Source organism: Loxodonta africana, chromosome 18 (assembly GCF_030014295.1).
Source record: "Loxodonta africana isolate mLoxAfr1 chromosome 18, mLoxAfr1.hap2, whole genome shotgun sequence".
In the NCBI taxonomy this organism is placed as follows: Eukaryota; Metazoa; Chordata; class Mammalia; order Proboscidea; family Elephantidae; genus Loxodonta; species Loxodonta africana.
In genome coordinates this window covers 67,242,102-67,256,858 of record NC_087359.1, presented here as the reverse complement: position 1 = coordinate 67,256,858, position 14,757 = coordinate 67,242,102, and the positions used below count along the sequence as shown (strand labels likewise).

The following is a 14,757-nucleotide window of genomic DNA, read 5'->3' as shown; positions in this document are numbered from 1 at the left end:
CTTTTGGCTGAGCCAAAGAGAATAGGTTTCCAAAGCACTTGGCATCCAAAATGCCCCAGATTCAGCGGGGAAGTTGGTTATTTAAGGCGGGGGCTCAGCTGGAGAGGCCTGGCTGGCTTCACAGCCAGGGCCAGCCCTCCTAGGTAGGGCAGCACCTTGGCTGGGTGGGACAATGCTGATGCCAAACCGGCACCATCTCCAACCAATTTCTACCTGCCCGGGGTCTGGGGGTCATTTAAAGATTGTTGCCACTTTTGGTCTGCAGGACACTTTCTGGGCACAAGCCTGGGCTCCAAGTGGTAAAAGTACAGTTTGAAAACCACTAAACTAGCCTCCCCGCTCTCAAGAGTCTGCCCCCAGTAATCTCTGGATTGTTGCCATTGAGTCAATTTCAACACATAGTAACCCCATGTGACAGAGTAGAACTGCCCCATAGGGTTTTGTAGGCTGTAATCTTTATGGGAGCAGATTGCCAGGTCTTTCTCCCAGGAGCCGCTGGGTGGATTCGAACCATCAACCTTTTGGTTTGCAGCTGAGTATGTAACCGCTGCACCGCCAGAGTTCCTTTTCTCTGGATTACTGAGGCTCAAAGATGTCAGTTTTCTGTGACCCAGCACCCAGACGGGCTGGGGGGTTCATCCAAGTGCATGAAAGGGGTCTACTTTAAAAAAAAAAAAAAAAATTTTTTTTTCTTTGGCGGAGCCTAAGGGAGGAGTCAAGATCTTTAGAACAAAAGCAATGATGCCAGAAGAGCAGGCCCTGGCTGAGGGCACATCCTGAACCCCCAAGAGGGGACGTGGTGAGAGGGGGCAGCAGGCAGTCCCTGAGTCAGGACAGCCCATTGGATCAGGAAGGACGAACATGCCACGCAAGAAACAAGGAGCTTTGGTCAGGCGGGAGAACTGTTTTCCGGATGCTGGGAGTAGGCACGCCAGGGGCTGGAAGGATTCTCTAGAATAAACAGGTTCACAGAACTATGCCGGGGGCGGGGGGGGAGGGCGCGGGCAACGCACGCCCTCTGGAGAACAACACAGCTGGGTTCTTTTTTTCTCCAACTTGACCGAGTGACAAAGTTGAACAAACCGCTAGTATAGAGAGTGTGTATTGGTTACATAAAAAAAACTAAACCACCGCTATCAAGTCAATTCCAACTCATAGAGACCCTATAAGAGAGCAGACCTCCCTCATAGAGTTTCCAAGGAGCATCTGGCGGATTTGAACTGCCAACCTCTTGGTTAGCAGCCATAGCACTTAACCACTAGGCCGCCAGGGTTTCCATTGGCTACATAGTTGCCGTGAAAGCAGTACTGAACGTAAGTGGTCTGACTCTCCTTACCGTACAGAAACGCACATACACACATTGACAAACACCAACTACAGCTCTGAGGACGTTGTGTTTACAAGACCCCACTGGACACCATCAGCATCTCAGGTGTGAGTTGTCCAAGGCCCAGTGGGGGGCAAAAAAAAAAGGAAGGAGTGGTGGCCCTCCCGCTGTGTCCCACATCCCAGCTCCGACCCTGGAACCACAGAACCCTGTTCTCTCTGCCTCCGAATTCCCTGGGATCCAGGCATTACCTCTTGCTCCTCCCCTGGGGTCCTCAGAAAGGGGAAAGGAAGGGTAGCTGGGGGCAAAGTATCTCATACCAGTGATGCCGTCATTTGAGAGTATTAAATACGTCAGCGGCGTCTGCAAAAAGTAGAGGTGGAGTTTCAGGGAATCAGACTAAGTCCGCCCAAGTTTAATTCAGGGTATTTGGGGGGGGGGGTAGGAAGGATTAGGGTTGAGGTGGCTCTGCCATATGAACTGGTGCCTTACAGAGAGCCAAGAGGGTGAAATGTTAAAGGGCGGGGAGTCTGGCGCTGACATGGGTGAACCACCAGGAGGCGGAGCTGGAGCAGAAGGAGGATGCTGGCCCCGCCTCCCCAACCCAGGGCACTCAGGCCACTCTGGGCATGGCTGCAGTATGCAGTGCTGAAAGTGGAAGGGAATTGCTAGCAGACAGGTTGGACCAGCGGGGCAGGAGCTGCAGGCTGGAGAAGACACATTTCTAGTGGTGAGAGCAGGGCCCAGCCCCCTCCAGCCCCAGCAGGGCGCCCAGGTGCCCAGCCGCCCCCACCAGCAGCAGCCTTCATGGGGCACGTCGGCTGCACAGGAGCTGTGCGAGGTAGACATTGACCAGAAGCGACATTGAGCTGACACCGGTGCCTGCTGTGCGTACAGACATCTGGGGGTGCCTGGCCCCAGCACACAGCCCTGGCTGAAAGAGCTGGGACCAGCCTCAGTGACAGCCCACGGGGCTCAGAGGCAACCCCCCACAACCCCCCCACGATGGGTGCAGGCCTGGGCCAGGGAGCAAGGGAGAGGTGCCAAGGCCAACACCCCACCAGAGGCTCAGCAGCAAGAGAGCCCAGGTAGGCCCCAGGGGGCCCCAGGAGGGCCAAGCCCTGCCAACCTCAGGGGACCACCCAGGAAGAGGTCATGGGCACAAACCAAGCTGAGTGGCAGGGGGAAGGGAAGAGAAGACAACAGTTTGTGCCAAAATTACATGAACTCCCAGGAGCCTGGGGACTCAGCTCTGCACCTGCCAGGGAGAAGTCGGTCTGAGCAGAGCTGGTGGGGAGAGGGAGCCAGAACAGTACCCTTTGGGGGTGTCTCTGTCCCTGGGACACCCAGTTCAGGCGTCAGTGCCAGCAAACACACGGACCCACTGAGGCTCTCCAAGAAGCAGGGATCCCTCCCAGGAGGGCTTCACCTGAGGCAGGACCACAGCTCCTCCGTCCTGACCCACCCAGAACCCCTGTCTCAGAAGAGGTGGATCGCTGGGCCCTCCCAGGGACCCTGAGGCCTGAAAAGTCCCAGGGGGTGGAAGTGCAAGCCAACAAGACCTAGGAGTCAAAACCTCACATCAGTCTCAGCTGGGGGGCCTCCAATCACAGAAGGAAGGCAGGGCCCAGAGAGGGCAAGCAGCACACTCAAGGGCTTGCTGCCAGCCCCCTGGGCCAGAACCCCGGTTGTAGCCTCACAGGCGAGGGCTCCAGGAAGAGGGATGCCTGTCCTCAAGGGCCACGGGGTGATGGTGAGAAGACCCAGGAAAAGAAGGGGGACAATGGACAGCTGCAGGAGGACAGACCGTCAGCACCGGCCCCCGCGCCCTGAGGGCCATGGAGAGACACTGCGAACATGAGGATGAGCCCAGGGGACGTCCTCTCATGCCCAGAAAGTGGCCACTTTGCCACAGGACTGCCAGACCCAATATAGTGACCCAGGATGTCACAGGAAGGGCGGGCACAAATGCCATTTGCCCCTCATTGGAGACAGCTAAGAAGCCATGCCCGCAGAAGGCTGTTGATGCTGGGTCTGGGGATGGCTCCCTGAAGGACCTGCCCTGCATTGCTGCCGAAGCCTCAGGGACTCACAGAGATGGTTGACTTTGCCCAAATGCTCGAGCTCTGGCAGCTCTGCCCCCCGGATGAGCCCCGACTTGGGCTTGCGGTCACAGGCATGGGGGAGGCAGCAGCGACTGCACTGAGACCCCTGGGTCTCACCCCTCGTAGCCCAGGGAGCCCCCTAAGGCTCGGCAGGGTCCCCCCTCTGGTCCGACGCTGCTGGACAGACACGGGAGGGAAAAAGCAGGAAAACGCCTGTGTCGGTGAGAAGGCAGCTCCCTCCCGTTCCTGCAGGCGGCCTCGTGGGCCCCTCTGCTCTGAGCACAGCCACCCCTCAGGGCACCGACTCGAACTTGGGGGGCCCACGCGCCCAGCTGAGCGCCGGCAGGGGCCGCTCGTGGTCCTTGTCGGACTCCGGCTGGCTCTGCGCCCGCTCCGGCTTGGGGTTGGTGACGGGCGGGCCCGGCTGCTGCACCGACATGGTCCTGCGCAAGTGGTTGCGCTTCCGCAGGAACTCGGGCTGCGCGTGAAGCCCGAAGCTGCCCTTGCGCAGGATCATGCGTGAGTTGTTCTTCTTGGCGCGTGAGCGGTGGCTGGCCTCCAGGGCGGCCAGGTGTGCAGCGTAGCCCTCGCTCAGGAACTGCGGAGGGAAGAGGCGTCGGGCCGGCAGGTGGGGCAGGCCCCCTGGTCCTGCCCACCCAACGTCTCCACGGCCCTAGAACCTCCCACCGTGCTCCAGCTCCCGAGACGACGGGACCCTTCTACTGCCCAAGGCTCCCCCTCGCTTTGACAACACAGCACCTCTATCTGTACCGGGGGGTCACACCAGAGTCCTCTTTAGATCCCTGTTGGGAGAGGAAGTCTAATTCCTCCCCATCTTTGTCATTCGCACTCAAATCCCAAAATGTAAAGCAAAAAACAAACAATGCCATTATCCAGTTCTCTACCCCATACAACCATTTCTTCAGGGCCCAGAGCTGCCCTTCTTGCCAATTCCTCCCATGTGTCCTTATAACCTTGCTACTCAAAGTGTGGGCCGTGGACCAGCAGCAGCAGCCCCATCACCTGGCCCCTTGTTAGGCAGACTCTCAGCCCCACGCCAGGCCTACCAAAGCAGAATTTGCATTGAAACCTGACCCCCAGGTGATCTGTGCACAACAGAGTTTGAGAAGCTCAGGTCCAGAATCCCCCCCCCAAAGATAAATTCAATTCTCCCCCAAATCACCCACTTCACTGAATACTTTTTCCACTCACTTTCTTAAGTGAGACCTGGCTGTCCCCTAAAGATGCTGCTCCTACCACCCCCACAAGTGGAGGCTGCTCCTTCTCCCCCAGCTCACACACCTCCAGGGTGGGCAGGTGGAGGCGTGAAGCCAGCTGGGCTCCCAGGGCCCCAACTACACCATCGTCTCTCCCTCCATCTCATTGGAGGCTCATACTTTTGGACATCTCACTCTGTTTCTCCGAGTTCCTGGCACCTACTAGGTCATTCTCCATGCATTGACCATTGTGGCACCTGGATTATGGGTTTCTTCTCTACCCCACATCCTGCCATCATGTGATGCCAACATTCATCCAGGTGACCTCCCCTGTTCCCCAACTTCTCTCCTCTTTGACATCTCCACGGTGACACTCACTTCACTTCAGCTGCTGTTCTCACCTAGAACTGCTCTACCTGGGAGGTCTTCAAATGAGGCACCCACTCTCTGGCCAGCTGTCCTCCTCTCACAACCACTGTGACCACTCTCACTGAGCTTCATTGAGCCTCCCAGGCCCTCGACATCCTCTGATTTCTTCCCCGTCTGCCTTCACGTCCCTCCTGACCCAGCTGGACCCCAGGGCATCACTTTAGCCACTCTCTCTACAGCTCCCTTAGCACCCGCTTCTCAACCGGCTCACCAGAGCCCCAGCCTTGGAGCCGACCACCCCTTCCTCCAGGCCTGCACCTGGGCTGCTGAGCTCTTTTGAGAACATACAGAGCACACACACCAGTAGACGGGTCTGCACAGAATCACCGACTCCAGCCTCAGCTGGATCCTCCGTGCTGCACCCTCTGGAGTCTGGGCACAGCAGCTATTTCAAACATTGACTCTCTTCAGGAAATTCCTCGTTAAGGCTGCCAATCACTTCCTTGCTACTAAGTCCATGGACAGTTTCAGTCCTTCCATTGCTCAACTCCCCTGCAGCATCTGACACTCTCAACAGTCACCACCCCTCGGACCCATGCCACTGCCCTCGCCTGCTTTTCTTCCAGAGCAGTGCAGTAGGGTTGGTGTCTCAATTCTGGAATCACACAGCTGTGTGACCTTGGGCAAGTCACTTACCCTCTCTGTGCTTTGGTTTCTTCATCTATAAATAAGGCTAGTAGAACCTACCTAATAGTGTTGTTCTGAGAACGTAAAGAATAAATATAGAGAATGTGCTGCGAAAAGTTATCACTATTGTCATTAACTCTGTTGTCTGTTGTTCAGGTTCCTCCCTCTCACCCTTCTCTTCTCGCTCTCCACACTCCCTGGGTGACCATACACACACATACACACACACACGGCTTCCTGAAGCAACTAAATGCTGGCTCTCCCAGAGACCCATGTCTGTCGGTCCTCTCTGCTGAGCCCAGACCACACCACTGGCTGCTGACACCCCACTGGTAGCTCCCTCTCAGGCACCTAGCACTCAACACTTCCAACACGGAGCTCTTAGCCTTCCCCTCAACCGCTCCTTTTCCAACCTGCTCCTCAATCACTATGATGGCACCACCTACCCTGCCACCCAAGCCAGAAACCAGGGTGCCATCCTTGACTTCCCCACTCCCTCGGACACCTTCCACCAGGAGCCAGAGGGAACTTCCTGGATCACAAACCTGATCATGTCACTCCCCACCATCACCCCATGCTTAGAGGACCAAGTCCCGACTTAGCCAGGCCCAGCTGGCCACCCTGCACGCACTCCTGCTCTCCACCACACTCGGCCAAGCTGAGTCACTGCAGGTCCCACAACATACTGCTCTCTGTCACCTCCTGACCTCTGCTTTTACTGCTGCCTCTGCCACAAATACTCCTCCCAACCTCAGACCCAACTCCTTCAAACTCCCAGGAGCCAAGCTTGCCCCCAGTCCAGGTTAGCCGTTCACCCCAGGTCCCACAATTCTCTGTGCCCCCGCCACGCATCGTGGCCCTTGTTATATGTACCGTCATCATCTGTGGGTTTTTTTTCCTGTCTCCCCCACTAGACTGACTGGCTGGCTGATGTTACATCTAACTCCACTAGGCATCCTGCCCTGCCCCCAACACAGGGCCTGGCCCAGGGAAGGTGCCCAGTAGTGTTTGTTGAATGAATGAATGAATGAATGAGCAAGTGAAGGAATGAACAAATAAATGATTGCATGAACAAGCAAATGCACGAACAGCCTACTTCCCCCATTCTCTGGCCCCTGTCCCCTGCCCAACCCCCAGCCCAGCTTCCACCCACCTGGCACTGGTTTTGGTACTTCTTGGTGGGCCGGCCCACGATGAAGATTTGGGAGGGTGGCAGGCCCAGCACACTGTAGACAGAGATGTCCTTCGTAGAGCCGTAGGCTGCACTGATCTTGATGAAACACTGAAAGACAGGGCAGCCCATGGCAGGAGGCGCAGGCCCAGCTGGCCTCCCCCACGAGGCTTCCTAGACCACCTCAGGGGCCCTGCTTGGGGACCCTTTATCTGCACTCTGTTACCCACCAAGCCACAGGTCCACCCTGCATCACCCCACAATGGCTCCCTCTCTGCCCCACCCCACACCAGGCCTGACACGGTCTGCCTGTGACAATCATGACCACTGCCACTCACTGGCCCCACCTAGGCAGCATGATCCCAGAGGTTATATAATGACCTGGCAAAGTGATCCTTTGTGGACAGAGAAACCAAGTTCCAGGTGTACACAGCTCGTGTATCACAGGGCCAGGGCTGGAGTCCAGCTCTACAACCCCTGACCCTGGACCACCCACGTCCACCAGGCCGGGTTCACCATCCAGCAGCCGCCTGTAGCCAGCTGGTCTGACGTCCTCCCCAAAAGTCCATCCCAATACTGGGAACTGCCAAGGTCCTCCTTGCTCTGGTGTCACATCCGGATCCCCACCCACCCCACTGGGATGAAGCCCCCTCCTCCTTCACGTGCCCACTGCCCAGCTGCTCTTCACCTTGTGCCTCCTCATCAGTGTTGTCACCCTCCCCCCAAATTCACTGGAGGCAGTTGGTCCTGGGTCCTAGGTGTCCTTCCTTCTAAGTCTCACCATCACCAGGGATGACCCACTGTCCACGTGGACAAACCACCTACCACTTTTCTCTCGGCTCCTTGCCTTCTTTGGCATCGGTGGCTGTCACCTCCAGAATGGAACCCACACTGTCCCCCTCTGAACCCTAAGCCTCCACATACCCAGTCTGACCGTGCCTCTTGCTGTCCACATCTCTGGCCACTCCCTCCCCCCCTCTGGCTGCTCCTCAGCCTCCTGGAGGCATCTGATCATGGGTGTCTTCACCCCAAATCCTGCCATCATTCCTTATGACACCAGCAACCACCCAGATGACCTCCACTGCTCACCAACTTCTCACCTTCTTAACAGGCCCCAGACCTGCAGGTGACGCTGCCTTTGACGTCAAACCACTAGGTGGGCTTCCTGCCTCCTTCCTCAACCCCCCGCCCCTCACCTCGTTAGCCCTTAGAGGGTGTGTTCCCAACGGCTTTAGTCTCTTTGTCCCTTCCGGCCTCCTCATTCGCCCCAGCTCCCTCTGCAACATCCGCCCTCCTTCTCCAGTGACTCTGCTCCCACCCTCAGGACCCTCCAAGCTGAGCCCCCTCAGCCCTCTGGGGTGTCGCTTTCTCACCGAGGGCATCAGTGGCCAGTCTTCATCCAGTGACAGTCTCACCAACCCACGCCTCTTCTCACAGACACTCTCTCCTTCTTAAAATTCTCTCCTCCCCTGATACCTGGGCAGCTTCTCTCTCCTGGGCCTCCTCCCCCTTGAACCCCCCTCCTAGGTCCTCTGCTGGCTCCTCTTCCTGCTCTCAGGGACCCAGTTCAGCCCCCTATCACTCCTCACCTTTCCCCAGGAGATGACTGCCCTGCCACGGCTTTATGCCAATGGCTCCCGATCTCCACCACTCCCCTGGACCACGTACTGAGGCTGACACAGCTCATGTCCACAGCTGATCTCAGCTTCCTTCAGCCTGGTCCTCCTCCTCTGTCCCTATCTCATCTCACTGATTCATTCACTCATTCATTCATTCATTTAGTTAGTTAGTTGCCCTAGAGTTGATTCCAACTCATGGTGAACCCATGTATTACAGAGTAGAACTGCCCCATAGGGTTTTCTGGGCTGTAATCTTTAAGAAAGCAGATCTCCAGGCCTTTCTTCTATGGTACCAATGGGTACATTCAAACCACCAACCTTCAGGTCAGCAATCAAGTGCAAACTACTTGTGCCACCGAGGGACATTTTATTCATTCTACCAACGGTTATTGAGTGTCTATTGTGTGCCATCACTGCCCCAAATGCCAGGGATACATTGGTGAGCAAAAGAGACACAGAATCTGTCCAAAGGAGTCCACAGTCAGGTGAGTGGCACTTCAGTTCTACTTGTCACCCAAGTGGACATCAGAGAGCTCCTCACTCCCTACATCTGGCCATCACTGAGTCCTGGCAAATCTACCTCGTCCTTCTGTCTCCATCCCTACGGCCACCACTTGGATTCTGGTCTTCCTGCCTCTTGCCTGGGCAACAGCCTCCTCACTGGACTCCCTGTCTCTCATTTCTCCCTCCAATCTATTCTCCACACAGCAGCCAGCAGGATCTTTCTACAACCCACATTAGATACTGCCACCCCCCTGCTTTAAGCTCTTCCATGGCTCCCCATTGCCCTTGGCCTGCTTTCCAAGGTTTCAAGACCTGTCAAGTTCGGGCCCCTGATGATCTCTGAGGCTTCAGCTCCCACTTCTCCTGAGTTTGACCCTGCACATCCCACCCATCCTGGATGTCTGAAGCTCTGAGAAGATCTCAGGCTCCTTCTTGCCTCTGTGCCTTTTGGACATGCTGTTCCTTTATCCACGTGACAAACTCATCTGTGTGCTCCAGGACTCAGCTAAAAAGTTCCTGCCTCCTGGAGGCTTTCCCTGGCCCTCCTAGGCAAAGCTAAATCCTTTCTCTCGTTCATCAATGGGGCCTTTTTCAGTTATAGTAAAGATCAAACCAAAAACCAAACCCACTGCCGTCGAGTTGATTCCGACTCATAGCGACCCTTTAGGACAGAGTAGAACTGTCCCATAGAGTTTCCAAGGAGCGCCTGGTGGATTCGAACTGCTGACCTCTTGGTTAGCAGCCGTAGAACTTAACCGCTATGCCACCAGGGTTTCCATAGTAAAGATCACACACTAGTAAATGGTCAATTTACATGTCCTTCTAGATCAGGGATTGGCAAACTTTTTCTGCGAAGAGCCAAATAGTAAACACTTGAGACTTTGCACTGTCCTGCAATTCCTCAGCCCTTCCACTGCAGTGCAAAGCAGCCACAGACAACACAGGGCTTTGCTCCAAAGAGAACATTACTATGGACAGGTCAAAGAATTTTCACATGTCACAGAATAGTATCCTTCCTCTGATTTTTTTTTCCCCCAACCAGTTAAAAGTGTAAAAGCCAGTCTTAGCTCAGAGGTCAAATGAAAACAGGCTGTGGGCTGGATTTAGCTCCCAGGCCGTCATTTGCCAACCCTGCTCTAGACCAGTGGTTCCCTAAATTTTGTGTGCATCAGAATCCCCTGGAGGGCTTATTCAAACAGCTTGCTGGGCCTCCTCCCGGGAGTTTCTGAGTCAGTAAGTCTGGGGTGGGGCCAGAGAATTTGCATTTCTAACAAGTTCCAGGAGTGATGAAGGTGCTGCTGGTCCCTGGACCACACTGCGAGACCAGTCTTAAGTCGCAAGATTTGGAAAACATGTTCTGTGCGCCGTTTGTCTGTGTGCAGCCCCACCCCCACACACGGGGTAGGGAGCGTAGTGCTGTTTTGTTGTCAGCTGCCAGCAAGTTGGCACCCAACTCCTGAAACACTGCCAGCTCCTGTGCCATCGCCATGATAAGCTGTGGATCAGACCATTACGATCCATACGGTTTTCACTGGCTGATTTTCAGAAGTAGATTGCCAAGCCTTTCTTCCTACTCTGTCTTAGTCTGGAAGCCCCACTAAAGCCTGTTCAACATCACAGCAACACACAAGCCTCCAATGATAGGGGTGGTGGCTGTCTTGGCTGGCAATCAAATCTGGGTTTCCTACAGGGATGGCAAGAAGTCTACCACTGAGCCACCGCTGCCCTCTGGGAACACAATAGGCACTTAATAAGTGTTTTTTGAATGAGTAACCAGATGTAGACTAGAGTTTAGGCTTTAGAGTCAGGGGAAAAAGGATGAAAACCGGACTCCGAGATACTGGGCAAGTCACCGTACCTCAGTGGGATCATCTGCCCACAAGGCCACACACGCCTACGTTGCAACCAATGAACCAGTTGCCACGGAGTCATCTCCAACTCACGGCAACCCCACGTGTGTCAGAGCACATCTGTCCTCCACAGGATTTTCAGTGACTGATTCTTTTGATTTATTCTTTTTTTTAAATTGTGCTTTAAGTGAAAGTTTAGAAATCAAGTCAGTCTCTCATACAAAAACTTATATACACCTTGCTATTACGTACTCCTAGCTGCTCTCCGCCTAATGAAACAGCACACTCCTCTCCACCTGGTACTCCCCATGCCCACTCAACCAGCTCCTGGCCCCCTCTGCCTTCTCATCCCTCCTCCAGACAGGAGCTGCCCGCATAGCCTCATTTGTCTTCTTGAGCCAAGAAGCTCACTCCTCACCAGTATCATTTTCTGTCTTTATCAATGACTGATTTTTTTGAAAGTAGATTGCCAGGCCTTTCTTCTGAGGTGCCTCTGGGTAGACTCGAACAGGCAACCTTTTGGTTAGCTGCTGAGAAGGTTAACCATTTGCATCCAGGGATGCCACCCACCTCACAGGGTTGTTAAGAGGGCAGCATGAGATCCACGTGAAAGAGCTGTCCCCAGGCACAGCCTGAGGCTGCAGGATAAATGCATGAAGCCCAAGGGGGTTGAAGGAGGAAGGAAGGACTGTAAGGGCCTTACTTTCTCAGGCGGGCCTCTTCTCTCCCCTCACCCCAGAAGGGCAGGCTGTGGAGGCCCCGCCTGCCCAGCACTCACCTCACGCACAAGGTTGCGGAGGAAGATGGCCTTCTGCCGCAGCGGGTCATGCACCAGCCCGTCGGAGAAGAAGATCATGCCCTGGGGGAAGTTGTGCTGGGACAGCCACGACACCACCCGCTGTTTCTGCATGTCCGGCCGCCCGGTGATGTAGAGGATCATGTAGCCCAGGTCCTGCCAGTGCCTGAGACAGTGTTGTAGGGTCCAGCCAGGCCCATGCCAGCCCTCCCATTCCCATGCTCCACAGCCTGCCCCACCCGCTGCCCTCCTGAGAAGCCAGAAGGTGCTCCACGGAGCGCTAGAGAGGACAAGGGGGTCCCCTACATTCACGCTCCCAGCTCAGCAAACCCACAACAAACTACCCTCCCCCACTCCTGCCCCTCTTCTCCTGGGCCCTTCTCCGCAATGGCCCTACCAGGTAGAAGCTGCAAGGCTTCTTATGACCCAGCCTGGAAGCCACACAGCGTCCTTTCCATTGCATTCTATTGGTCACAAGTGAAAAGGGGAAGGGACCACATAAACACATGAATACTGGAATCAGAGCTCACTGGGGAGCCCTATTTGGAGACTGGCTAACACAAAGTGCTAACTGAGAAATGGGAACCAGAGCAGAGAGCTATTAATTTTGATTGAGGGAAGCAGGGTGGGCTTCCTGGGAAAGGTGGCATTTGAGATAGCCCCTGGAGAATGGCAAGGATTTTTTTTTAAATGAAAACTAAGTACATGTATTTTTTCTTTTACAAAAAACAATACATGTCATTGTGCAAAGATCAGCAAATGCAGAAAGACAAAAAGAAGAAAATGAGAAACTGATTTTGCTAGGCCAAGAAGGAGGGTGCAGACTATGAAGACTGGAGAACAGACTTCTGGCCTGGTGGAGTGTTTAGATGACCACTATCTGACTATAACTGCTTAAGACCCTGTTATGGATTGAATTATGTCCCCAAAAACATAAGTTAGAAATCCTAATCTCTATTTTTTTTTTTTTTTTTTTTATGCCTGGTTATAATCCCATTTCGGACTTCTAGCCTACTAAACTGTGAGAAAATAAATTTGTTTGTTAAAGACACCCACTTGCGGCATTTCTGTAATAGCAGCACTAGATAACTAAGACAGAATTTGGTACCAAGAGTGGGGTGCTGCTCTAACAGACACCTAAAATGTGGAAGTGGTTTTGGAATTTTCAAGGTGTCTAAGAGTAAAAGCCTAGATTGCCCTGAAGAGACTGTTGATAGTGCTATGAACATCAAAGGCAATTCTGGTGAGGGCTCAGACAGAAGTGAGGAAAGTTTTTATAGTCTTAGAGAATACATATGGCACAAGCAACAGAATATTGCTGGAAATGTGGATGTTAAATGTGTTTCTGGTGAGGCTTTAAAAGAAAATAATGAACATATGATAGGACAATGGAGGAAGGGCAATGCTTTTTATGCAGTGGCGAAGAATTGTCTGAATTATGTTCAAATGTTTGGTGGAAGGTAGAACTTGTAAGTGATGATCTTGGGTAGTAAATGGGTGAATGAATATTGGATATTTGGCTGAGATTTCTCAGCAAGATCTTAAAGGGGCCGCATGGTTTCTCCTTGCTACTTAGAGTAAAATGCGAGAGGAAAGAGATGGACTTAAAAATGAACTGTGCAAAATGAAAACAAAACTTAAAGATTCGGGAAATTCTGTCATACAAACTAAGGACACGTGTCCTATAATTTTGACCAAGAATGCGGCTACACAGTCTTTTGTGAAAGGTATTAAGCCTGTGACTGATGGATCTAACCGACTACCACAGCAGAAAACCCACGAGCTTAGGCTGAAGGGGACAGAGAAAGAAGGAAAGGAAAGAATGCTGTCTGCCTCTTGGAAATCTACAGGCAGGAAACAGACCAAAGGAGCTACATCTGTTGTCCTCAAACAAAAGAAAAGAACCTTCCCTAGATCAACTCAGAGATCAGCAGACTGTTGGAAGGAGTACAGGAAGCAGAACTGCCTCAGTCTCAAAGGGTGGGGCCGTGGCCTCTGGGGTCTCAAAGGGTAGAGCCAAGGCCTCCTAGGTTTCAAAGAATCAGATCTTCACCAACTTGGTTCCAGAGTGTGGGGCTGCCATTCATTTTGCCCAAAGCTGAGGGGGCGGGGCTGCCATGCCCAAGGAACAGAAGAATGGGGTCTGCCAGGGCCAAAAGGGTGGGGTTGCCACTGAAATGGACTAGGACAATAGGGATACCCAAAGTCGAGGGAGCAGAGTTGCCATCCCAGTGGGCCTGGAAGGTGGGGCTGAAGCCCAAGGACTGAGGGGCCTCCACCCAGAATCCAGACAGCATGGCCAACACCCAGAATCTGGAGGGCAGGGCCCTTACCCAGATGGCCCCAAAGAAAAGATTATTTTCAAGACTTGAGAGCTAATGTAAATTGTTCTGCTGTGTTTTAGACTTGCTTGGTGCCCTTTATTCCTTCTTTGCCTCCAATTTATCCCATTTGTAATGGAAATGTCTACCTGGTGCTTGTCCCACCATTGTACTTTGGAAGCGTATAATTTGTATTCTAGATTTCGCAGGCTCACAGACAAAGAGGAATTTTGCCCTAGGATGGAATATGCCTAGAGTCTCACCCATATTTGATTTAGATGATTCTGAACATGAGCTATTGGACTTGGAATGGATTTAAGACTTTTAAGATGATGTGATGGGGTGAATGTGTTTTGCATGTGGGGAGTACATGAATTTTGGGGGACTAAAGGGTGGAATGTTGTGGATTGAATTGTGCCCCCAAAAAAATATGTGTTGTAAATTCCAATCTCTATGCCTGTGGTTATAATCTCATTTGTTATGTTGATGAGGCAGGATTGGTGTATTTTTAGATATAAGAGATTAAAAAAGCAAGAGAACAAGCAGAGACCAGGGAAGAGATGCCAAGCACGTGAAGATCACCCGGGAGCAGAAACTCAGAAGGGACAAGGACCACCTTCAGAGCCGACAAAGAGAGAAAGCTGTCCCCTAGAGCCAGCACCCTAATTTCAGACTTCTAGCCCCCTAAATTGTGAGAAACCAAATTTCTGTTTGTTAAAGCCACCCATTCGTGGTATTTCTGTTATAGCAGCACTAGCTAGCTAAGACAGACCCCAAGTGAGAACCTTCCA

The 14,757-nt window shown here is 53.2% G+C and overlaps 1 protein-coding gene across 1 annotated transcript in view; it reads right to left on the bottom strand.

The window, feature by feature from the left end:
• Positions 1-3,579: 3,579 nt before the first annotated feature.
• The window catches only part of PITPNM3 (PITPNM family member 3), an 88,636-nt gene continuing 77,458 nt past the window's right edge, over positions 3,580-14,757 (bottom strand). The window contains exons 17-19 of the mRNA XM_064271627.1: positions 11,628-11,811; positions 6,859-6,987; positions 3,580-4,030 (exon numbers count right to left, since the gene is read on the bottom strand). Coding sequence (XP_064127697.1) covers positions 3,725-4,030; positions 6,859-6,987; positions 11,628-11,811 — 619 coding nt within the window. The 3' untranslated portion in view covers positions 3,580-3,724. The remainder of the gene's footprint in view (positions 4,031-6,858; positions 6,988-11,627; positions 11,812-14,757) is intronic.